The sequence below is a fragment of the Macaca mulatta genome, chromosome 10, assembly GCF_049350105.2.
Source record: "Macaca mulatta isolate MMU2019108-1 chromosome 10, T2T-MMU8v2.0, whole genome shotgun sequence".
Classification (NCBI taxonomy): Eukaryota; Metazoa; Chordata; class Mammalia; order Primates; family Cercopithecidae; genus Macaca; species Macaca mulatta.
The window spans coordinates 13,185,538-13,209,421 of record NC_133415.1 but is presented as its reverse complement, the minus strand read 5'-3'; the positions used below and the strand labels follow the sequence as shown (position 1 = coordinate 13,209,421).

The 23,884-nt window shown below is 54.3% G+C and overlaps 1 protein-coding gene across 21 annotated transcripts in view; it reads right to left on the bottom strand.

Annotated features, from left to right (window-relative positions):
- Window positions 1–476: 476 nt before the first annotated feature.
- CSNK1E (casein kinase 1 epsilon) overlaps window positions 477–23,884 on the bottom strand; it is a 55,017-nt gene continuing 31,609 nt past the window's right edge. For 5 of the 21 annotated variants that reach the window (XM_077948287.1, XM_028827238.2, XM_077948288.1 and 2 more), the window contains exons 3-11: window positions 19,589–19,699; window positions 19,320–19,468; window positions 17,140–17,368; window positions 16,330–16,500; window positions 14,917–15,065; window positions 10,497–10,689; window positions 10,265–10,404; window positions 9,425–9,489; window positions 6,535–7,775 (exon numbers count right to left, since the gene is read on the bottom strand). In XM_077948287.1, coding sequence (XP_077804413.1) covers window positions 9,457–9,489; window positions 10,265–10,404; window positions 10,497–10,689; window positions 14,917–15,065; window positions 16,330–16,500; window positions 17,140–17,368; window positions 19,320–19,468; window positions 19,589–19,699 — 1,175 coding nt within the window. In that variant the 3' untranslated portion in view covers window positions 6,535–7,775; window positions 9,425–9,456. 21 annotated transcript variants of the gene reach the window in all.

Sequence of the window (23,884 nt, the reverse complement as noted above, 5' to 3'; positions counted from 1 at the left end):
GCTCACTGCAACTTCTGCCTCCCAGGTTCAAGTGATTCTCTTGCCTCAGCCTCCCAAGTAGCTGGGACTACAGGCACGCACCACGATGCCCAGCTGATTTTTATATTTTTAGTAGAGACGGGATTTCACTGTGTTGACCAGGCTGGTCTCAAACTCATGACCTCATGATCTGCCCACCTCAGTCTCCCAAAGTGCTGGGATTACAGGCGTGAGCCACCGCCCCCGGCAAGGTCCTGGATTTTCTCAGGGAAGCTGCAACAGGCTCTGCCTGAGTGGCAGAGCTGCAGTGACTCATCAGGTCTCAGGCCTGCCCTTGGTAAACCTGCATAGGGTGACTTCAAAGTTAATTACACTACGTGCTTTCAAGATGCTGGGATGAAAGGCCTTGGGAGGCATAATTACTTGAGAAGACATTCTTCAAAGGCCCTGGAGGAGCCCAAGTTACTATCTGTAGGCATCCTTTGCCCCAGGTGGGCCTTTTTTTTTTTTTTTTTTTTGAGATGCAACCTTGCTCTGTCACCCAGGCTGGAGTGCAGTGGCGCAATCTCAGCTCACTGCAACCTCTGCCTCCTGGGTTCAAGCAATTCTCCTGTCTCAGCCTTCCAAGTAGCTGGAACTACAGGTATGTGCCACCACGTCCACCTAATTTTTGTATTTTTAGTAGAGACAGGGTTTCACCATGTTGGCCAGGCTGGTGTCTAACTCCTGACCTCAGGTAATCTGCCCACCTCGGCCTCCCAAAGTGCTGGGATTACAGGTGTGAGGTTGGCCTTCTTAAAGGGGCAGTGCTCCTCCCACAGCTTCAGGGCTGAGCCCTCTGCTTATCCCATCAGCCTCTCCTGCACGGGCAACCTTGGTGAAGTCAAGCCCTAGATGTGCACCTTCCCTGAACCTCAGTAGGCTATGGGACACCGCTTCACATGGGCCACTTGAAAGGATAGAGAGCTGCCGTTGGTGCCCAAGGCTAGGGTGAAAGAAGAGGAGGCCAGAGGGAGGAGAAGGAGAAAAAGGTGGCTTCATGGCAACCTTTATCCTGCACCTTGGCATTTCTCCCTCCCTGGGCCACATGCAGGCCGGAAACAGGCAGACCCTGGAGAAGGCTGCTTTGAGAACAAATTATGGATGTCTGGTAATTGGGCAGAGTGAGGTCAGAGCTTGGAATGTGTGGACTTCTCCAATGACCAGTTGTGTTCCTGTGGGCGCTTGTGCTGTAGGCTCTGGGAAAGAGGCCATGGGGACTGAGCATTCTCAGCCATAACTGTTTCCACAGCTGTTTCTGAAATAAAGCAGAGATGAGAGGAGGGAGGAGAGGAGGGGAGAGAGAATATTTCACTTTGCTATAACACTTTGCACTGCTGACCGAGTGCAGTGGCTCACGCCCGTAATCCAGACACTTTAGGAGGCTGAGGCTGGAGGATGGGTTGAGCCCAGGAGTTTGAGACCAGCCTGGGCAACATAGAGAGAACCCTGTCTCTACCAAAAAAAAAAAAAAAAAAAGATTATCCAGGCATGGTGGTGCTTGCCTGTGGCCCTAGCTAGATCATTGGAGCCTGGGAGGTGGAGGTTATAGTGAGCTGTGATCCTGTCATTGCACTCCAGCCTGGGCAGCAGAGCAAGACCCTGTCTCAAATAAATAAATACAAATAATACTGCACTAAAGAGGCTTCCGTTGGAGCTGCTTCAGGGGTCTGCCTGATCCATTCTCCCTTAGGAAACCCTGGGGTGAGGGCACCAAAGGTAGGAAGGGGGAAGGCAGTAAATGGAAAGGGATGCTACCCCCTAGAAGGGGGCAGGTCAGTGACTTCAGGAGCTTGTATTTTCTTCTTTTTATTTTTGAGACGGAGTATTGCTCTGTTGCCAGGCTGGAGTGCAGTGATCTCAGTTCACTGCAATCTCCAACACCCTGGTTCAAGCGATTCTCCTGCCTCAGCCTCCTGAGTAGCTGGGATTACAGGCACGCGCCACCATGCCTAGCTAATTTCTGTATTTTTAGTAGAGACGGGGTTTCACCATGGTCTCAATCTCCTGACCTTGTGATCCGCCCGCCTTGGCCTCCCAAAGTGCTGGGATTACAGGCGGAAGCCACCACGCCCTTTTGAAGGGGATAAGAAACAGAGGGGAGGTGACGAGACCAAGCGCAGAGGAAACCCAGCCCCTTCTTTTGTCCCAGGTCAAAGTCTCCCTGGTCCCTCCCCTCCTTCCTTTTCAGAATCTTTTGCTGTCTAGTCGTGGACACCCCCTGCTCAAGGGTTCTGTGGCCTCCAAAACACTTGCAGACCTCTTTGACCTCACAATAACCTCCTCCCACCAGCCAAGCCCGTGAGAGCGTCCCAGTTCAGGCCTTCCTCTTCCTATCTCTTGAGCTACAAGCTTCCCTTCTCACTCCCTCCATAACCTGTGATAGAACTTAGAGGAGTGGATACCTGTGTGTGTATGGGGGAGCGGAGTGTGGAAGGGAAGGGGCATAAGGGGATGTGCTGGAATATTGACAAGCACCTACATCTTCATCCAGGCAGGACTACACAATAGAAAAACGTACACTCAACGCCGGCTGTGGTGGCTCACGCCTGTAATCCCAGCACTTTGGGAGGCCAAGGCAGACAGATCACGAGGTCAGGAGATCGAGACCACAGTAAAACCCAGTCTCTACTAAAAATACAAAAAAAAAAAAAAAAAAAATTAGCAGGGCACGGTGGCGGGAGCCTGTAGTCCCAGCTACTCGGGAGGCTGAGGCAGGAGAATGGCGTGAACCCGGGAGGCGGAGCTTGCAGTGAGCCGAGATCGAGCCACTGCACTCCAGCCTGGGCGACAGAGTGAGACTCCGTCTAAAAAAAAAAAAAAAGAACAGATCTTATTCTGAAGCAGTTCAGTCATCCTGGCCTCCCGGACACCTCATGCCTGGGTTGTGACCTCAGCTTCCTAAGCCTTCTTCCTGCCTCCTTTCTCTGTTCTCCAATCTCCCTGCCCACTGTCGCCAGATTCACATTCCCCAAGTTAACTTCCATCGTGCCTCTCCCCCAGCAGAGGCTCCTCAAGGTCCAGGTGCTGCCCGATGGAAGTCAGGCCAGTGGGCCCAGAAGGGGTCAGGCTAAGGGGGCATAATGGCTTCTGTGCAGACAATTCTCCCCATTTTACAGATTAGGAAATCAGGGCTCAAGAAGGCCCAGAGCTTACAGCTAGGGAGTGGGAGAGTTTTCTGGATGCAAGTCTGCTTCTGCAGGATTGGACTTCTCCAGCCTCAGCCACTGTGACTTGTCTCCCTCCCACTCCCTGTTTGAACCTCCCTGAGTATCTCGTGCTAGTTCCTACCTCTTTTGGCCTTTGCACATGCTGTTGCCTCTGCTGGGAATGACTTTCCCCAGCAAAATCCCACTTATATCTCAAGGCTCAGGCTGAGTACCTTTGAAACACCTTCCTTTATGATATCAGACACATTCCCGCCCTCCTTTGCCCTTAGTTCACACTAGGCCTCTCACACTGGATTCTAGATTGGGATGAACCACTTGCTACTCTGAGTCCTTCCCCTGACTAGGCCATGAGTCCCTGGAAGCTAAGATTCACACTTCATGTTTGAAACAAGGAGTTATCGTAACAGAGCGCTTACAAGGTACCTGGGACTATGGAGTCAATGTTAGCAGCGTGGGCTGCGGAGCCGGACATCTTTTCTGTGCCTCAAGGTCCTCATCTATAAAATAGGGATCACGTGGCCAGGTGCGGTGGCTCACACCTATAATCCCAGCACTTTGGGAGGCTGAGGTGGGTGGATCACCTGAGGTCAGGGGTTCGAGACCAGCCTGACCAACATGGAGAAACCCCGTCTCTACTAAAAGTACAAAATTAGCTGGGCATGGTGGCGCATACCTGTAATCCCAGCTACTCGGGAGGCTGAGACAGGAGAATCGCTTGAATCCGGGAGGTGGAGGTTGCAGTGAGCCGAGATTGTGCCATTGCACTCCAGTCTGGGCAACAAGAGCGAAACTCCATCTCAAAAAATAAAATAAAATAAAATAAAGAACATAATACACTAACCTCACAGACTTGTTGGGAGCAAAGGGTTGGAAATGGCCTGGCACAGGTGAGCCCTCAATGAACTCAGCCCTTGTGTTCATCTGAGGTCTCGCTGAATTCTGGTAACCCTCAGAAACAGGAATCATCACCCCAACATTACAGAGGAGGAAACTGAGATCTGCCCAAAGCCCCCAGGATGTCAATCCTGTGCTCCCAACCCTCCACGCCTGCACCACCTCCAGCCTAGTACCTGGCACCCTGGTGCCCACACAAGCCCAGTTAGCAAATTTTTTTGTGGCACGAATGAAAAGAACTCAGCAGGTGCCTGTTTGCCCCTCTGGTAGGGGCAAAATTTCCTTGTGATTATTTGGCATACTTAATAAACTGTATGGTTGATACATTAATGTCACTTCCTTAGAGGCTGTCAGCCACTGCCCACTCCCAAACATTAGCCCTCTGAGTAAGAAGTGCAGGAAGAAGCATGATGGGTAGAAATGGGGCAGAGCAGCAGGGCGGGAGGGATTCTCAGATTATAGCTTTTTTTTTTTCTTTTTTTTTGAGACGGAGTCTCGCTCTGCCGCCCAGGCTGGAGTGCAGTGGCCAGATCTCAGCTCATTGCAAGCTCCGCCTCCCGGGTTTATACCATTCTCCTGCCTCAGCCTCCCGAGTAGCTGGGACTACAGGAGCCCGCCACCTCGCCCGGCTAGTTTTTTGTATTTTTTAGTAGAGACGGGGTTTCACCGTATTAGCCAGGATGGTCTCGATCTCCTGACCTCGTGATCCGCCCACCTCGGCCTCCCAAAGTGCTGGGATTACAGGCTTGAGCCACCGCGCCCAGCCCAATTATAGCTTTTTAGACAGCTTGACTTTCATGTATGTAAACACCTTCATATCCAAAAAGTAAACCAAAAAAGAGGAGGGGGAGAAGCATTAGCTTATTATTACAATTGATGAAATAGGCTAGGCACAATGGCTTATGCCTGTAAACCCAGCACTTTCAGAGACTGAGGTGGGAGGATTGCTTGAGCCCAGGAGTTCAAGACCAGCCTGGGCAACATAGTGAGACCTCATCTCTACAAAAAAATACAAAAATTAGCCAGGCATGGTGGCGCACACCTGTGGTCCCAGCTACTAGAGAGGCTGAGGCAGGAGGATCCCTTGAGCCTGGGAAGTTGAAGCTGCAGTGAGCCATGATTGCACCACCACAGTCCAGCCGGGGTGACAAAGCAAGATCCTGTCTCCAAAAAAGAAAAAAAGGAACTATACTTTTCACTGTAAAAGACATATAAAGACCAGCTCCTTATTACTTTCTCTCAGGGCCTCTAGCTGATAACTTCCACTCGCTGTCTCATGTCAGGTTGTCCATCCCAAAAGGTCCTAAGCTCCAGGGAGGCCGGGGGCGGGTTGGAGCGGCCTCTGCTGCATTCCCCCAGCACCTCATTCAACCAAGTGTGGGTGAACAAAATGGCACTTTGCAGGCTGACCAAGTGACCACTGACTCCCGGCTGCCACCTAGCCCCAAGGCCCGGGCTCTGCTTACCACCTGCCATTCCAGGGCCTACTGGCGTTTCCTGGCTTTGGGTAACACACCTGAAACCTGATGCTTGTAAAGGGGACCCCACCTTTACATGGGCCTCACACAGCAGGAAACCCTCCACCAGGCCATGAGCCTGTGGGTCACTGGGTCTTGACGGCCAGCACTGGAAGGGGCCTTGAGCTACGTCCAGGATTTCAAAACACCCCAGGGGAACCTTCCAGGGCCTTCCACCCGCTTCCCTGGTAGACCTATTAGCCTATTAGCTTTGCTCTTGCCTCTGGATTGAGACGGTGGCAGTAATGGCTCTTGGCTTAACGAAAGCAAGTAAACTGTGTTGGGTAAATGCAGACTGACAGATTCTTTTCCAAGCTGGTGAGACCAAGGCAGGCGAGGCTGAGCGCTGCCCTTTTATCAAGGCTTGGCTGAAGGACCTTGCCCAGGGTCACTATTGGAGCTCGCTCCAGCACCCTCCCTCATGGAGCCCCAGGGCCAGCGGTGGAGAGGGTCACAGCACCTCCACAACTCACACAGTGAGATGGCCTGGGCTCAAGTCTTGCCTCTGCCACCAGAGCTGTGACTGTGGGCAAGATATTTTACAGCAGGACCAGTTTCTTGTCCGAAGGTAGAGCTATTAACAGGACCTAACTCAGAATTTTTGTGTGGATAAACCATGTGTGAAGAGCTTTTAGGGCCTTGCTTCTCAAAGATGGGTCCCAGGCCATCAGCACAGCTGGAGTGTGCAGGGAGAAGCTCTCAGCCCCACCCCACCCTCTTTACAAGACCCCCGCGTGGCGTCTGTGTGCACTCATGTTTTCAAAGCCCCCTGGACACCCCAACCACAGCCCAAGTGTGGTGAACGTGGCCCCAGTCACACCTGCCTCCAGGGCGAGGGCTTGTTCCTCACTGACTGTGCTGATCCCAGCAAGACCCACTTCTGGTTCTGCGGGGAGAGTCCCAAGGGCACAGAGGTGGACAAAGGGCTGCCTCCATCACTTTATCTTTTCTACTTTATTACTTCAAATTAACAACCACAATAAAGCTCAAAAAAGTCCAATATTTACACAGGAAAAAAGTACAAAATTCCCCCCAAAGTTCTTCAGTATTTTTTTTCAGTTTTTTAAATTACAAAGTAATAAAAAGCTTTGCTCTTTAATTAAAAAAAAAAAAAAAAAAAAGGAAAAAGGGGAAACAGAGGTAAATAAATTAGGAAAACACACACACGGAGAAAACAAACAAAAATAAAATAAAATAAAAACAAAAAGAGGTGTTAACTAGGAAGGATGAGTTAATCCAAAACCCAGCCCTGACCCCAGGCTCCTCCTCAGAAAGGTGGAACCCAGGGAGAGGGGGGGACCCCAGGTGACTGTCAGGACCAGGGAAGTAATTTATAACTCAGAGCCAGATGCCTTCTGGAAGTAGTCTCCATGGATTCTGCCCTAAAACCAGGAACGGAAGATGGAGCTGCCACCGGCTGATGACGGGTTGAGGGGGATTGGTGGCAGTGAGGACCCTCTGAACTCTGAGGGATGCGGAGGTCACCGCCCACCCCCATGTCCTTGTTAGTAGACACAGGAGAACGGGAATTTGGGCTGGCAGGCGGGGCAGGCCGTGGCACCTGCTGTCCTGGGAAACACAGGTCAATACATCCACACACGCACACAAGGGACGCCGACCCCCACAACCTCCCCATCCACTCCATGGAGAGGCAGAGGGGGAGCCTGGAGGCCAGGGGGACACTGGAAAAGCCCAGCACAGGAAGTCGGCCACTGTCATCTCAGAGTGGGTGGGGCTGTGCGTATCTCCTGGATTGTGAGGCTCGGGAAACTCGGTGGGAACTGCCTTCGACTGACCACACCACTGCCTGGTGATGCTCGAGGGCCGGCTTTGGCTCTGGGACCTGTCACTTCTCCGACCTGGACCCGACCCGTTCCTCTCCGGGCAGGTGACGGGTGGGGGCAGGAACAGGCGGCCGGGCAGGGCCGTGGCGTCTGGCTCCTGTAGCCTGGTGTTGTCAGGGGAGCATCTGGCAGCCTGAAGGTTGGGGATAGCGGGCACCACAAAGGGGCAAGAATCCTCAGTGCTGAGGGCATCTCATCTTCTTGCCATTGGCAAATAAATCAAAGAAACAAACTCCATCGTCGGTTTTGTGCTGGGATTTTTTGTTGTTCTTTTGAGTGGTTTATTTTTGCCATCTTTTTTTGTTTTTTTAAAAGAAAATACAGTGAAGACACTAGAAGGGAGAAGGGAGAAGACAGGTGAGGTGCACAGCTGTCTCTGGCTACTCTTTTTTTTTTTTTTTTTTTGAGATGGAGTCTTGCTCTGTCCCCCAGGCTGGAGGGCAGTGAGTGGCACAATCTCGACTCACTGCAATCTCCACCTCCTGGGTTCAAGCGATTCTCCTGTCTCAGCCTCCCAAGTAGCTGGGATTACAGGCGCCCACCACCACACCTGGCTAATTTTTGTGCTTTTAGTAGGGATGGGTTTTCACCATGTTGGCCAGGCTGGTCTTGAACTCCTGACCTCAAGTGACCTGCCCATCTGGGCCTCCCAAAGTGCTGGGATTACAGGTGCGAGCCACTGCACCCGGCCCCCCGAACTCCTGTCTTCTCGTCCTTTGGTCTATCTCCCTCTGAACCCCAGAGCCTGGCTCAAGGCCCAGCACGCTAGGAGATCCACCTTCATGTGACAGAAACGGATTATCTCCCTCCTCTGCCCTCCTGGTGAGCATCTCCCCACCCCACCCCACCCCCAAATATCTGTCCAGCCAGCCATGGACAGCCTGGTTCCTGGGCCTGAGATCTGAGGAAGGCCTGTCCTGTTCATGCCTCCTCTCTGTGTGGATGAACTCCTACAACACAGACGACACACAGATTGTCCCAGTGTGAAGTCGAGTCCCCTGACGTGTCGGACTACTGCTACTGCCTACAAATGGACACACGTTCCCCAGACAGCTAAGATTACACCCTCGACAAGCCCAAAGAGCCCCTGCCACCTCCCCTTTCCCAAGCCAGGTCCCAGAGTGGAGCGTTTCCATGCCCCGCTTCAAGGCTTCGTGCAGTCAGGGAAGAACCGGGAGGCTCACGCTGGCCTACTACAGAGGCCGAAAAAGGGCTCCCTTGCTTCCTCCACAGTCCTGTTGTGAGTCTTGTGCAGGAATTAACTTGCGTAACAGCCCAGAGGCTGAGACAGGGCTAATGCCGTGGGAGAGGTCAGAGTGTGAGCCCGTGGCCCCATCTCTGCTGGGAACCAACCTTCCAGAACGTTTTTTTCTTTTTCCTTTTTCTTTTTTTTTTTTGTTGAGACAGAGTCTCGCTCTGTCGCCCAGGCTAGTGTGCAGTGGTGCAATCTCAGCTCGCTGCAAGCTCCGCCTCCCGGGTTCATGCCATTCTCCTGCCTCAGCCTCCTGAGTAGCTGGGACTACACACGCCCGCCACCACACCTGGCTAATTTTTTTGTTTTTTGTTTTTTGTTTTTTTTTAGTAGAGACGGGGTGTTGGCCAGGATGGTCTCGATCTCCTGACCTTGTGATCCGCCCGCCTCGGCCTTCCAAAGTGCTGGGATTACAGGCATGAGCCACCGTGCCCGGCCTCCAGAATATGTTAAGGCAGAAGGAGACAGAGGGCTGGCCGAGGGCAGAAAAAGTTTTTCCAGCAGAAATTAATTCATGCGGGGTCAGGCCTGAGCAGAGAAACCGCTGGCCCTGAGCCAGGCAGGCTCCAAGGTTTTAAATTCCTTGACGCCCCTTAGAGTTCTGGGGCACCTGGTACCATCTGCCACTGCCACTGCGACCCACCCCTTACAACACATTAGTCTCTTTCTGGAGCCTGGGAGCTTCTAGGCCGGCTGGGCTGGTTGCATCTGCAGCAGTCATGGACTCACCTAAGCAAACACTGGTCCAATGGGGGCTCTCCTCACTTCCCGAGATGGTCAAATGGCACACTTGTCTTTTGAGGGAGGAAAGGGAGAGAGACGGAGGGACAAGCTTCAAGTCAAGTCCCTCAGCTGCTGGCGATGGAGATTTGGCAAGTCTCTCCCCGCTGAGGAGTTCTACCCCCACCCCCACCTCCATGCAGCCCCTCAAGCCGAGGGAAAGCCTGTGTGATTCCAGTGACTCTAAGATGTCCCTGTCTGTAGGTAAGAACATTGCCCCGGGAGGCAAACCTGCTACCTAAGTAAATGGCCAAGGAGGGTTCTCTCGCAGGACTCCCTCCTCGCCCACAGGCAGGAGGACGAGGGCAGGGCTCCCATCCACCTCTGCCAGGACACCTTCCCTGGGCAACTACAGATTCCCCCTTCCCAAGTGTCCCCATCCAAACATGGCCCCAAAGTGGACGGGACCTCACCGCCCCTACACCCCATGCTCTTGCCAATGCTCACGGGGGTTCCTGGGCGCCCCCTGATGTCAGGGAGCAGGAACACCTCATCTCTGAGCCCCTGCTGCCCACCCCAGCTGGGCCGCTGGCAGTGAAGGCTAGAGCCCAGCCGTGACACTTGTCAGGGAATGTTACTGCCCTGAGCCTTGGTGAATGACTTTACTCAAGAGGGCTCATTAGACCTCAGAGGATTAAATGAGGCCAAGTCCCGGCTCAACAGAAGGGGTTCACTCTGAGGCAAGCAGCGTCGACGGGGAGGGAAGAACAGAGCCAAGGCCTGACCTCACACTGGGGGGTCTCTAGCTCAGTTGTGAGGCCCAGAGGGACTGGCAGGGGGGCAGCTCACCTGTGAGGCTGGGATCCGGGACACCTCTTGCCGCCCAGTGAGGTCTGAGGAGGAGACGTTGGCGGGCGCGCCCCTGTGCAGCCTCATACTCACCTTCCTCTCCCGGTCGACCCGTGAGATCGCTCTGGGAGAAGTATTGCCTGGAGAAAGAGGCATGGAGAGCCACCCTCAGAGTGGGCACAGAGTCCCCCACCCACCCTGAGCCCAGCCCACTGCCTGAGTCCCTGCTCACCAGCTGGCTGGATGCGGGAGGCCGGCGTGGAAGCCACGGGCTCGGCGGCACTGCGGAGCCGGTTGGCAGTGGCCCCCGTGGGTGGGCCAGGGGGCAGGGCTCGGGTCGCGGACCCCCGTAGCTGCCCCATCCTCTCCTCGCGCTCGTGTTCTCGCCGCTCCCGGTCCACGTCCTCGGGGTTCCGGGCTGCACCCTGCAGGGATGCAAGAAAAGACACCGGTCAGCCCCAGAGGCCAGGGTGTTCTGGGCCCAGCAGCCCTGCGGGGCACAGCAGGGGAGGGAGGCCGGGTAGGTATCTCAGAAACCCTCCGCTCCAGCCTCCCCTACAAGCGCGGGAAGCCATGACCCCCAATCACACAGCACAGAGACACGAAGCCACACAACCACCGAAGGAAGGAGAAAGCAGGAGTCTGGGGGCAGAGGGAGGCCAGTCTGCCCTGCTCTCCTGGGATGGAGCCAGAGCCAGGACAACTAACGCCCCCAGGATGATCAAGAGCACCTCTTGGCCCTCCTGGCCTGGGGCTGGGCCTGCCCTGGCCCCCCTCGGTGTACCAAGAGCCCTTAACTACTCAAGGTTGCCAAATCGGGCAGGGAAGCTGTTTAGAGGCCTCTAGCAGACTGGCTAGGGGTGTCCAGAGTGGGAAAAGGACAGGCCCAGAGTCACAAAACTAGTGGAAGTGGGCCAGGACTCAGACCAGGTCTCCTGGTACGCAGCCAGGGGCTCTTTTCACCAGGGAGCTGTCCTGCCCCTGCTGGGACCTGGCAATGGCTTCTGGCAGGTGCCGTGGAGGCCACAGCCAGGAGGCCCAGGGAACCCATACACACACCGCCTGCCTTGGGATGGGCGCTCAAGGGGAGCTGGAGAAGAAAATGGGGCCATGTGCCCCATGGAGGAAGAAGAGGCCCAGCAGGCACGGCTGGAGCAGAAGGGGTGCCCTAAGCCCCCAGGTGCCGGCTCTATAGCCACTGCTGCCCCTGTGCAGGAGGAAGTGAGAAGGGGCCAGAGAAGAGCGTGTGTGGGGGCAGCACCCAACTGTGTTACCTAGTTCATCCCGGGGCCGTCCGCAGGGAAGGGCAGGGGGCTGGCAGGAAGGGGGCCGCATCTGTGGAGGAGAGAGCTGCGGGCTGAGTGGGGGGCCTGCTCATGGGCCACAGGGTGTGGTTCCTGCAACCCATGTCTCTCCCAGGAGACTAGCCAAGAGGTGGTGGTGGCCCCTGTCTTTAAGCAACTCCAGGAAGTAGCGGCTAAGACCAGAATGATCCCTGAATCTTAGTGAGGCACCAAGGCCCAGAGAGGCCTTGTGACCTGCCTGGGGTCGCACAGCTCAGGGCAGAGCTAGGGTCTGAACCCAGGCCTTTGCCACCTAGTCCCACTCTGCTCTCTGTACCCCAAGAGGTCACTGTTCAGAGCCTTGCCTTAGAACACTCTAGAAGATGCATCTTCCCATCCTCCCACCCAGAAGCCTCTCAGGCAGGCCTGGGACCACCAAGGCTCTAACTCCTGACCTCTGGTTCTCACCCTGGGCTCCCATTCAGTTGCAGGCTGGGAAACAGTGACTCAGCCAGAGCCCCAGCAAAGCCTGGGGAGGACCACGAGCTGTGGCATCTCTGTGCTGAACCTTCTGCGGGCAGGGCCACATCAACCCTGCAAGGCAGGTCAATCTCATTTCCACGGTTGGGATGTAGAGGCTGAGTGACTCACTCCACGGTGTGGAGCCCTGCAGCCAGCAGCCAAGAGGAGCGCTGGAGCCCCTGCCCTTTGTGAGCCCAAAAGGCTCAGGCCATTGCCAGCCCGGAGGCAGGAAGTGGGCGACTCTCCATGGTCCCATCCATCCCGCAGGACGCAAGAAACACACAGCAGGGAGCTCTCTTGGCCTTTATTGCCCACAGAAAATGCAAAAGATCAGCAAAGTCACACGAGCATCCACCTGTCATCATATGGACTTCTGTCCTTGGCTGTGTTGAATTCCTTCCCGGCCGGCTGACTGGACCTCGGAACACAGTGACTGTGCTGCGAGTGGCTTCCAGGCTCCAGGGATCCACAGATCCCAGCACCCCGGTGCAGAGCACCACAGGGTGTCCTGTCTACTGTCGGGCTGGCATGGGAAGGGCCCGGCCTCAGGGTGAAAGTTCCCATCGCATGTTTTCCAGGTGCTTCTGCCAGAGGACTGCTGGAAGTGGTTCAGCTCACTACGGTGGCTGTGGCAATGAGTCAGTGATTGGCAAAGGATAAGGCTGTGGGCACCTCTGCCCAGCTTCTAACTTCAGGGCCTGACTCAAGAGGGACTCCAGGAAGGCGGTCAGAGCAGCAGCAGTGGATGGAGAGGTGCTCCTGGCCTGCTTGGAGAAGAGATCTTGCTGGCTAGACAGTCGTGCGAGACTCCGTAAGGGAGGCACCTAGAGCAGTGACGTCCACAGAACGTTCTGGATGAAGGAAATGGTCCCGTCTGCCTTGCTGGATGTGGTGGCCACTGGAGTGCAGGGGCGTGATCTCGGCTCACTCCAACCTCTGCCTCCTGGGTTCAAGCGATTCTCCTGCCTCAGCCTCTCCAGTAGCTGGGATTACAGGAACACACCACCATGCCCAGCTAATTTTTTGTTTTTAGTAGAAATGGGTTTCACCACGTTGGCCAGGCTGGTCTTAAACTCCTGACCTCAAGTGATCCGCCCTCTTTGGCCTCCCAAAGTGCTGGGATTACAGGCATGAGCCATCATGCCTGGCTGACATTTCCAGTCTTGATTAACTTTAATTCATTAAAAACGTGTCGCATATAGCCAGTGGCTACCATCCTGGACAGTGTCAGTCTAGAGAATACAAAATCCATTTTTGGAGTTGTGCTGAGCTGGAGGGCCAAGCCCATCACGAACCAGACTTGGGAGTGACTATCTTGATGAGAAAGTGCCCCGTGCCCAATGCCCTGTGGTGGAAAGAGCTGGTCCCAGGTGCTCAAGGCCATGGGCCCCATTTGGAGCCAGAAGGTCTAGGGTGAAATCAGAGAAGACGCCCCCTGCCCATATCCCATTTCCAGCCCTGCTGAAAAGGGCAACCAAGGCCTCTCCCTCTCTGCCTGACCTCTGTCTCACTCCTTACTGAACAAGAAACCCAGAGAGAAGAAAAGCCGACCAACGTGCTGACCTTGCCTTCCAGAACAGAGCCTTGGTCCTAATCATCTAGCAGGGCGGCTGAGGACCCTGCCATGAAAGAGGCACACCAGGATGAAGCAAGAGGAGGTGTTTAATGAGTTCAAGTTCAACAGAGGCCGCTGACGGGGTCTGGCCGTGAGTCTGTCCTGGGACCCGTTCCCACCAGGCCCCTTGTGGGCAGTGACCGCCATCCCTCCTTCAGGCTGTCCTGGCCCTCAGGTGGCTGGCTACTTCCCTAGGATCCCATGGCAGGGCCTTTTCCACCATGCCCTCCACTGTGCTGCTATCTCTTGGGAACAGGGGGTCATCCCATCCTCCCAAGAAACACTTCCTCAGGCCTGGCCCCGATGGGCTCAGGCACACCTGGCGACATCAGAAATGGGGCCCTGGAGTCCAGACCACAGGCCAGTAGTTTTGGGGCAGCTCCTCCACCTCCTCCACCTCCTCCATGGGCCTATCTGGGGGGCTCTGGGTGCCCAGGGGCGCCGGGCACCTGGAAGGGACAAAAAGAGCACAGCCGAGGCTCAGCCTCTTGCGCTCGCTGATCAAGTGGCAAATTTTGGAAAAGCCAGGCCTCAGAGGATCCTTACCAGTAGGTGGGTGAGCACGTGGGCCCGGCACAGGGACAGGGGCGGGGACAGAACGGTCCCTTCGCTGTCACAGGGCTGTCATGGGGCTGAGCCTGGCTAGAGGAAGCCCCCTTTTCCAGAAGAGATGTGAAACAAGACATATAATTTCACAGATTCCAGAGCCCTGGGCACGGCCGACCAATGCTGCTCCCCACTCAACCCCACCCCCGGGCCTCTTAAAAGAGAGAAACAGAACTGCCTAGCCAGACCCAGGGTCCCATGACCAAGAAGAAAGAAAGCACCATGACTGGGTCCAGGCTGGCCAGAGTGGCCACAGTGCAGGTAGCCGCCTGGGATGTGCAGAATAGGAGCAGGACGGTGTAGGCAGCGATCAGGGCGGCGGGGGACACCGCCAGCACCACCCACGCCCTGCCGCGGGCACCCAAGAGGGACCCCAGGTGAAGCCAGGTCCTTCTTGTTTCAGCAGGAGGCAGCGCCCTGCCTGGGCCCTGCTGCCCACGGCGGCACAAGCTGTCAGCACGGATGAGGCAGGAGGGCTCCAGGACCCCAGTGAGGTCAACCACACTGTCCAGCTCATACCTCCCGTCTGTCGGGAGCCCCACCCGCCACTGGCTCACTCTGGCCCTCTGAGTCAGGGCCTTCCCCATCCAGTCCCCTAAGCCCGCCTTGGCCTCCAGGTGACTCACGAATTTCAGCATGTTCCAGTCGAAGACGTAGTCATAGGAGAAGCCCTGCCGGTGGAAGAGGTTGCGGAAGAGCTGACGTAGGTAAGAGTAGTCGGGCTTGTCGTCAAACCGCAGGGAGCGGCAGAAGTTGAGGTATGTTGAGAATTCGGCTGAGGAGGGGTTGCAGGTGACAGAGAAGGCAACCGTGAGGCCCACGCTCCCAGATCCCCTGCAGCCAGCACTGTCCTAGCCACCCACTGCCCCACAGATAACTTCCAATCTAAGAGAGGCAAGAAAAGGAGGCAACAGAACCACGGCCTTCCCTGGCCTGCCTGTGAGCAGAGCCTCTGCCACTTTCAGAGCAAGGGAAGACCTGTGAACTGTGGCCAGGAGCTTCTGCCAGGTAGCTGGTTCCAGGAGCCATGCCCACAGCTCTTCCGCTGCCCTCACCAAGCACCCGGGGGCCTGCAGATCAATTGCTGCCATAAACTCAAAGGACTCAAGAGCCTGACGGACCTTCCAACACAACCTAAACAAGAGGAGAAAAACTTCCATTTCCTCCTCAAAAAACTGGGGACAGGGCCCTTGGGAGATGAGGCAGGAATGTGGGCTGGGGAGCAACAGGTGTAACAGCCAGGCCAGGGAAACTGGGCCTTCTGGCTGTGCCAAGGGGTGGCAAAGAGCCAGGGGTTACTGCTCAGGTGCCAAGTGCTGTGGGGCAGCCCAGTATGGGCTTTGTTGTTGTTGTTGTTTTTGAGACATCTCACTATCATCCAGGCTGGAGTGCAATGCAGCAATCTCGGCTCACAGCAACCTCCACCTCCCAGGTTCAGGCAATTCTCCTTCCTCAGCCTCCTGAGTAGCTGGGATTACAAGTGGGGCTAATCGGCCGGGCGCGGTGGCTCAAGCCTGTAATCCCAGCACTTTGGGAGGCCGAGACGGGCGGATCACGAGGTCAGGAGATCGAGACCATCCTGGCTAACACGGTGAAACCCCGTCTCTACTAAAAAATACAAAAAACTAGCCGGGCGAGGTGGCGGGCGCCTGTAGTCCCAGCTACTCGGGAGGCTGAGGCAGGAGAATGGCATAAACCCGGGAGGCGGAGCTTGCAGTGAGCCAAGATCGCTCTACTGCACTCCAGCCTGGGTGACAGAGCCAGACTCCGTCTCAAAAAACAAACAAACAAACAAACAAACAAAAAAACAAGTGGGGCTAATTTTTGTATTTTTAGTAGAGATGGGATTTCACCATGTTGGTCAGGCTGGTCTCGAACTCCTGACCTCGTGATCTGCCTGCCTCAGCCTCCCAAAGTGCTGGGATTGCAGGCATAAGCCACTGCGCCTGGCCCTAGTGTGCGCTTTGTATGGCCTCACCTTTCCCTTAGACGGTGCCTCAGGGACCCCCAGGCATGTCCCCTCCCACTGGGCTACTCACAGGGATAGCCTTTGCAGAGGACCTCAATGGGTGTTGACATCTTCTTCTCGCTGATCCGCTCATACTTCTGGCGCTTGGTGGCTGCTTTGAGTCCCTGCCAGGGCAGGGAGCCCAGGTTGAAGTACATGAGCACGTAGCCCAGGCTCTCCAGGTCATCTCGACGGCTTTGCTCTGCACAGAGAGTCGAACACTAGGTGAGGGACAGGGGTTCACTCAGGCCCCTAAGTCATCCTCTGGGTCATGCTCCTCACCATGCAAACCAGGACCCTCCTGCTCCCCCCATCAGATGTTGCTCACTGCACACATTTTAAACAGGCACTGCTATTATCTTCCTCCTACAGAGAAGAAGCCTAAGGCAGGGCCGTCTCAACTTAATTTGGGCCTAGTTTTTCCAGCTCAGGCACTTAATCATTCAATGACCATGACAGGGCACCTACTGCCCCCTTGCCTGGCCCACTCCGTGGAGAGGTCACAAGCTTCAGCATCAGACAGGGCCGGGGTCAAATCCAGCTTTGGCATTCGCTAAGCTGCATGACCTTAAGCAACCCGTGTTAAACCTCTGAGCCTGTATTTCCCAGCCTGCACCAACAGGGCAGAGGAGGAAGCAGGGCCAGCTTGGCTTACAAAGGGGAAGACCCAACTGTGCAAGGACAGGGATTAAGTCCGAGCTTGGGGGCAGATGGGGTGGGGACTTTCTCACTAGAAAAGAGCCTGGGGGCCTCCATCAAGGCAGAGGGTGAGAGGGCTCCAGAGAGCCAGGCCCTAGCCAGCGGCCCCAGGTGCACACTGCTCCAGGCCTGGCTCCCTCACCAATGCCCAGGTGCGTGTTGATGGAAGCGTAGCGAGCTGTGCCGGTCAGGTTCTTGTTTTCCCGGTAGGGAATGTGCTGGTGGGTGCGGGCGTCCCGGTACTTCTTGGCCAGGCCGAAGTCGATGATGTAGACCAGGTTGCCCTTCTTCCCCAGCCCCATGAGGAAGTTGTCGGGCTTGACGTCCCGGTGGATGAAGTTCTTGGAGTGGATATACTCGATGCGGCTGATCTGGGGAGGAGGGGGCCATTTGTTCAACAGAGGGGCCCTCGCCCAGTGCTCTGGGCCAGGCAGGGGCTGGGGCCACAGAGGTAGAAAACGCACACATGGTCCCTGCCCTGGGAAGGGAGAAAGGTCTGCCTTCGACCATGAAGGATGATTAAGAGGCAGGCCAGAGAAGGCCTCCTGGAAAATGTGATATCAGGATGAACTCTGAAGGGGGAGTTCACCAAGTTGGTTGTGAGACAAAGAGAGTACTGCAGGAAAGCTGATCCAGAAATGAAGAGTCTGCTAGAAAGGCAACTGGTTCCCCATGGAAGGCTTGCCTGCCCGGCCCCACACTCACAGGACTCAGGGAGCCAGAGAGGCAACAGATGTGGGGGAGGGGCAGGGAGGGAGCACGGGGCAGCCTAAACCAGGCAGAGGTGACAGAGGCAGAGCACAAAAGACAGGGCTTCCGAAGGATGCCAAACTCAGACAGGCACATGGCCCTCTTTTCTTTGATTTTTTATTTTTATTTTTTAAGATGGAGTCTTGGTCTGTTGCACAGGCTGGAATGCAGTGGCAAAATCTCGGCTCACTGCAACCTCTGCCTCCAGGATTCAAGTGATTCTCCTGCCTCAGCCTCCCAAGTAGCTGGGACTATAGGCGTGTACCACCACGCCCAGCTAATTTTTTGTATTTTTAGCAAAAACGGGGTTTCACCATGATGGTCAGACTGGTCTCAAACTCCTGACCTCAGGTGAGCCGCCCGCTTTGGCCTCCCGAAGTGCTGAGATTACAGACTTGAGCCACCTTCTCAGGCGAGTGTTTAAAACTCAAAGTAATATCCATGCACATGCCATGGCTTCTGGCTCTGGTCCCAGGTTCAGCACAGCTCAACATCTCCTGCACCTTTCTTGGGTTTCACACCACAAGGGGCTCTGGCAACCCTCTGCTCACACACCTTCAGCCTACGTTGCAGGACTTAATGCAGACCAAGACTAAAACCCCTGTACAAGATCTTCATGTTCCATTCCAAGTTCGAAATTCTACAGTTTCGTGTGTTCAAGAGGCTTTCCTCCCTATGCTGATGAAGGGCTTGGTACTTAACGGCCTGTTAGAGGGGTCTGGTTTGGCAAAGTGCTGAATGGCATCTCACCTAATCCACTCGATCCCTTCAACAACCGACAAACGAGAGACTCTCACATGAGGCCACCGAGGCTCAGAGGGGTTCGGCGTTCACCTACAGTCACTGGTCTGGAACAGGACCCAGGTCTGTGTGACCGACCGCAGGCTTTATAAATTACCCAGGGCAGACCAGACGCGGTGATCATGCCTGTAATCCCGTGTAATTCCCATCTTGGGAGGACAAGATGGGAAGACTGCTCGAGGCCAGGAGTTTGAGACCAACCTGGTCAACACAGTGAGACTCCCATCTCTATTTCTTATAATTAAACAATATTTTTGAAATAAATAAATAAAACTACCCCAGGCAGAGTTCCAGGCCCTACCCCAGGAACCTGACTTGGAATGTCTGGAGTTGGGCCTGAAATCCACATTTTAAATAAACACCTTGGCTGGGCGTGGTGGCTCACGCCTGTAATCCCAGCACTTGGGGAGGCCAAGATGGGTGGATCACTTGGTAAAACTCTGTCTCTACTAAAAATATAAAAATTAGCCCAGCGTGGTGGCAAGGCCTATCATCCCAGCTACTCATGAGACTGAAGCAGGAGAATTGCTTGAACCTGGGAAGCGGATGTTGCAATGAGCCAAGATCGCACCACTGCGTTCCAGCCTGGGCGACACAGTGAGACTCTGCCTCAAAAAATAAATAAAATAAATAAACACCTAGAATTCTATAGCCAGTGGCCAAGGTCTCCTGGCGCAGGCCAGTCCTCTGGCATCCTCTGGGGGCAGGAGGCAGGGCTGGTATCCTGGGCCCACAGGCATCTGGCTGGGGATGGAGGGGACGGGGACTCACCATCTGGTCGGCCAGGAGCAGCACCGTCTTGAGGCTGAACTTGCGGGAACAGAAGTTGAACAGGTCCTCGAGGCTGGGCCCCAGCAGCTCCATGACCATCACGTTGTAGTCGCCCTCGGCTCCGCACCACTTGATGGAAGGGATCCCCACTGGGGGTCAAGCGGAGGGCCTCTGTCAGGGGTCAGAGGCAGCCAGCCACGCCCAGCCCGCCCTGCACTCATGGCCACCCACCCCCACCCAGCGCCCGCTGCCGCCCACCCTGCGCTCACCACCGCCCTGCATCATCTTGTAGAACTTGCTCTCAATGTGCAGCTGGGGGTGCTTCGTCTTCACACACTCCAGCTTGATGGCGACTTCCTCACCAGAGGCGATGTTGGCACCTGCCCGGGGTGGGGAGGCAAGGGACCAGGGTCACCCTCAAAGGCCAGGCAGTCCCAGGCACCCCACTAAGCATTTCTGAGATCTGCTGTGCGCTGGGCCCGGGGTCATCTGCCCTTGAGGAGCTCTTGGGGGAGGCTGGGAAGTGGGCAAAGGAGCCCAGGCAAAGGTTTCCTGCGGGGAAAGAAGGTCAGCGCTGCGAGGGACAGAGGTGACACACAAAAGCTACCAAGGGCCACAGGTTGGGGCAACAAGGAGGCCCGATGTGAGTGGGGCAAGGGGCAGGGATGCAAAAGGCTCACAGACCACCTAAGGGAGGGGACTGAGTCCTGGAGCTAATTCGGGCAGCGGTGTCTGTAGGTTTGAGGTGGTGGCACGTGCAGAGAAGGGGCCCAATGGGGCTGGGCTGCCGAACACACCAGAACAACCCAGGACCACCCTGGCCTGCAGAATGAAGACGGGACAGCCACAGCAACCCCTCAATCAACGCTGGTGCCTTCAGAGGCAGCCCTGCACATTCTAATCCAGTGCCTCATTCAATTCTCACTCCCTAGTTGTAGAGATGAGAAAACTGAGACCCAGCTCAGGGTCACATGACCTGTAAATGGCGGCCTTGAGCGTCAACCCCGGCTCTGCTGGCCTCCAGCCTAGGTCAGAGGTCCTGCCTGCACCTCCGCCTCTCCCCCAGTGCACTCCTGGCTTCTTAAGGGGCCCTACGAAAATACCCTCACACACACTAAGGTCCCGCTCTCTGCCTGGGCGCACAGCCCAACTCAAGAAGTCACAAGAAAGACCAAACCCAAAGTGTACCTTGCCTCAGTTTCCCTAGCTGTATGGGGTGGATGAGATGTAGGGCTGGGACTAGGCTGGGTGACAGGGTGTCTCCTTCTTGGGGCCAGCAGGGAGCCCAGTAGCAGGAGTAGGACACTGTTGCACACAAACAGGCCAGAACAACCCCTAGGGACACAGCTCCAGGAAGAGTTCAAGACAGGAGAAAAGCAGGACCTCACATCAGAGGAAAAGATGAGACTATTCAGTAATAATGCCCCTGGAACAACCAGCTGGCAATCTGACAAAAGACACCATGGCTCACACCACAACCAGGGGAAATCTCAAGTAGAGGAAATGTTTGCATGTAAGAAATAAAGGTGGGGGTGTGAGTTGGCACAGCCCCTGTGCACCTCTTGAGTGAAGCTGAACATAAACAAACGCTCGCCCAAGCAACCCCAGTCCTGACTGTACGTCCTTCAGAAACATGTGTGCACCAGGGGGACAGGACAAGGATGGACACAGGAACAAACAGCCCAAGTGCCTGGCAGCAGAAGAATGGGAACAGTGGTGCAGGCACCCGGGAATCCCAGGCAGCAGTGAAGAGGAAAGGATGCCTGCTTCACACAAGGACCCCAGTCCCAGGGGTGCACTCCTCACAGCAGCCAGAGGGTGGAAACAACGAACATCTGTCACAGACAAAGGGATGAACGGAATGCGGTGACTCCACGCGGTGGAATGTTATTCAGCAATAAAGAAGAATAAAGCACCGATACACACTATGACACAAGTGCACCTTGAAAACATTCTACCCGAGGCCAGGCACGGTGGCTCACGCCTGTAATCCCAGCACTTCAGGAGGCCGAGGCGGATGGATCACAAGGTCAGGAGATTGAGACCATCCTGGCTAACACAGTGAAACCCCGTCTCTACTAAAAACACAAAAAATTAGCCGGGCATGGTGGTGGGCACCTGTAGCCCCAGTTACTCGGGAGGCTGAGGCAGGAGAATGGCACGAATCCGGGAGGCGGAGCTTGCAGTGAGCTGGGATGGTGCCACTGCACTCCAGACTGGGGCGACAGAGCGAGACTCCGTCTCAACAAAAAAAAAAAAAAAAAAAAAAAAAAAAAAAAAGAAAGAAGAGTGTGAGCACAGCTCTACTTGTTTCCATATCAAAGCAGGCAACAAGACAATACAGACTTAAACATGAAAGAAAGGAAAAGATGAAATGTCAGACGGTGGCTCCCAGGGAGGGATACCTTATGCCATGCAGGTATTCTACATGTATTCTTTGTATCCACTCAACGTTTAATAGGAAATAACAATGAAATGTTAGAAGAAGGGAGAATTGCCTTATAGCCTTGGGGTTAGGCAAGGCTCTTATTTTTATCCCTGATTCAAAATCCTGAAGCCATTAAAAAAAAAAAAAGAAAAGAAAAAGAAAAAAAAAGCTCCTTCCTCTCCAAAGAAAGAAAAAAGAATCCCTTCTGCATGGCAAAAACACCAGAAATAAAGTCGTAAGAAACATACTCACTTGCAATTCTTATCACAGGCGAAGAGCTAATATGTAATGAGCTCCTACAAATCAGTCGGAAAGAGACTCAACAGAAAATAGGCCAAAGAATTTGAACACACACTCTACAGAGAAAGAAATCATTAATAGAAAAGCCTTACTCATAGGGAAAGATGCCCAACCTCCTTGTAAGAGAAATGCAAATTAATATGATCGTGAAAGACCATGTTTCACCTAGGATTGTCAAAAGTCTCACGAGGTAACACACCCCTCTGTGAGCAAGACTGTGGGGTGGTTGAGCACCCCTCTCAGGTGTTCCAGGCGTGAACTGCTGAGTCGCCACTGGAGGGGGATTTGACACCACTCAGCCCTGACCAGCAACCCCGCTTCTGGGAGTTTACCCGACATCCTAGCATGGTGCAAAACAAGGCAGGGACAAGGCTGTCGGCTGCAGGCTGTTTGCAACAGCAGAAGCTTGGAAACAACCCAAATGTGCCTCATGGGGGGCGGGGGGGGCGGGTACTGATTAAATAAAGAATAACCCATCCATAAAACAGAATACAATGGAAAAAGAATGAGGAAGCTCTCTCTGCACAGAAGTGGAAAGATCTCCAAGATACAGGAAGTGAAAAAGCAAAGCACAGAACAGTGTATATTCCACGCTCTCATTTCAGTTGTCTTTAAAAAGGTGGGGAACTAAGTATCTGTGTTTGGCTCTAGCTACATAAAGAAACACTGAACAGAAACATGACTGTACAGGGCTAAGTGGGTCAGGGAGGAAGAAGGGGGGACGCTTCACTGGATACTGTGTTATAAGTTGCAATTTCTTTCAACACCTTTATTGAAATGTAATTCAGATAACTCTTCAATTGACTCACTCAAAGTGTGCGACTCACTGTTTTTAGTATATTCACAAGCTTGCGCAGCCATTACCACAATCAATTTTAGAACACAACCAGCCCTTAGTATCAGCATCTGCCGTGGGTTCTGCATCTGCCGATTCAACCATAGATCAAAAATACATGGGGAAAAAAATAACAATACAACAATAAGAAATAGGTTGGGCTGGGTGCGGTGGCTCACGCCTATAATCCCAGCACTTTGGGAGGCCGAGGTGGGTGGATCACGAGGTCAGGAGATCTAGACCATCCTGACTAACATGGTGAAACCCCGTCTCTACTAAAAGTACAAAAAACTAGCCGGGCGTGGTGGCAGGCACCTGTAGTCCCAGCCACTCGGGAGGCTGAGGCAGGAGAATGGCATGAATTCAGGAGGCAGAGCTTGCAGTGAGCCGAGATCGCACCACTGCACTCCAGCCTGGGCAACAGTGCAAGGCTCCGTCTCAAAAAAAAAAAAGAAATAGGTTGGGTGCAGTGATCCACATCTGTAGTCCTAGCACTTTGGGAGGCTGAGGAGGATTACTTGAGTTCCGCAGTTCGAGACCAGCCTAAGCAACATAGTGAGACCCTATCTCTACAAACAATACAAAAGTTAGCCAGGCATGGTAGCACGTGCCTGTGGTCCCAGCTACCTGGGAGGCTGAGGCGGGAGGATTGTTTGAGCCTAGGAAGTCAAGGCTGCGGTGAGCTATGATCACGCCACCACACTCCAGCCTGGGTGACAGAGCAAGACCATGTCTCAAAAGTAAATAGGTAAATAATATAAAAATTAAAAATACAGTACAATAACTATTTACATAGCATTTACATTGTATCAGGTATTATAAATAATCTAGAGATGATTTAAAGTATATGGAAAAGGCCGGGTGCAGTGGCTCACGCCTGTAATCCCAGCACTACGGGAGACCAGGCAGGTGGATCACGAGGTAAGGAGTTCCAGACCAGCCTGACCAACATGATGAAACCCCATCTCTACTAAAAACACAAAAATTAGCCAGTCGTGGTGG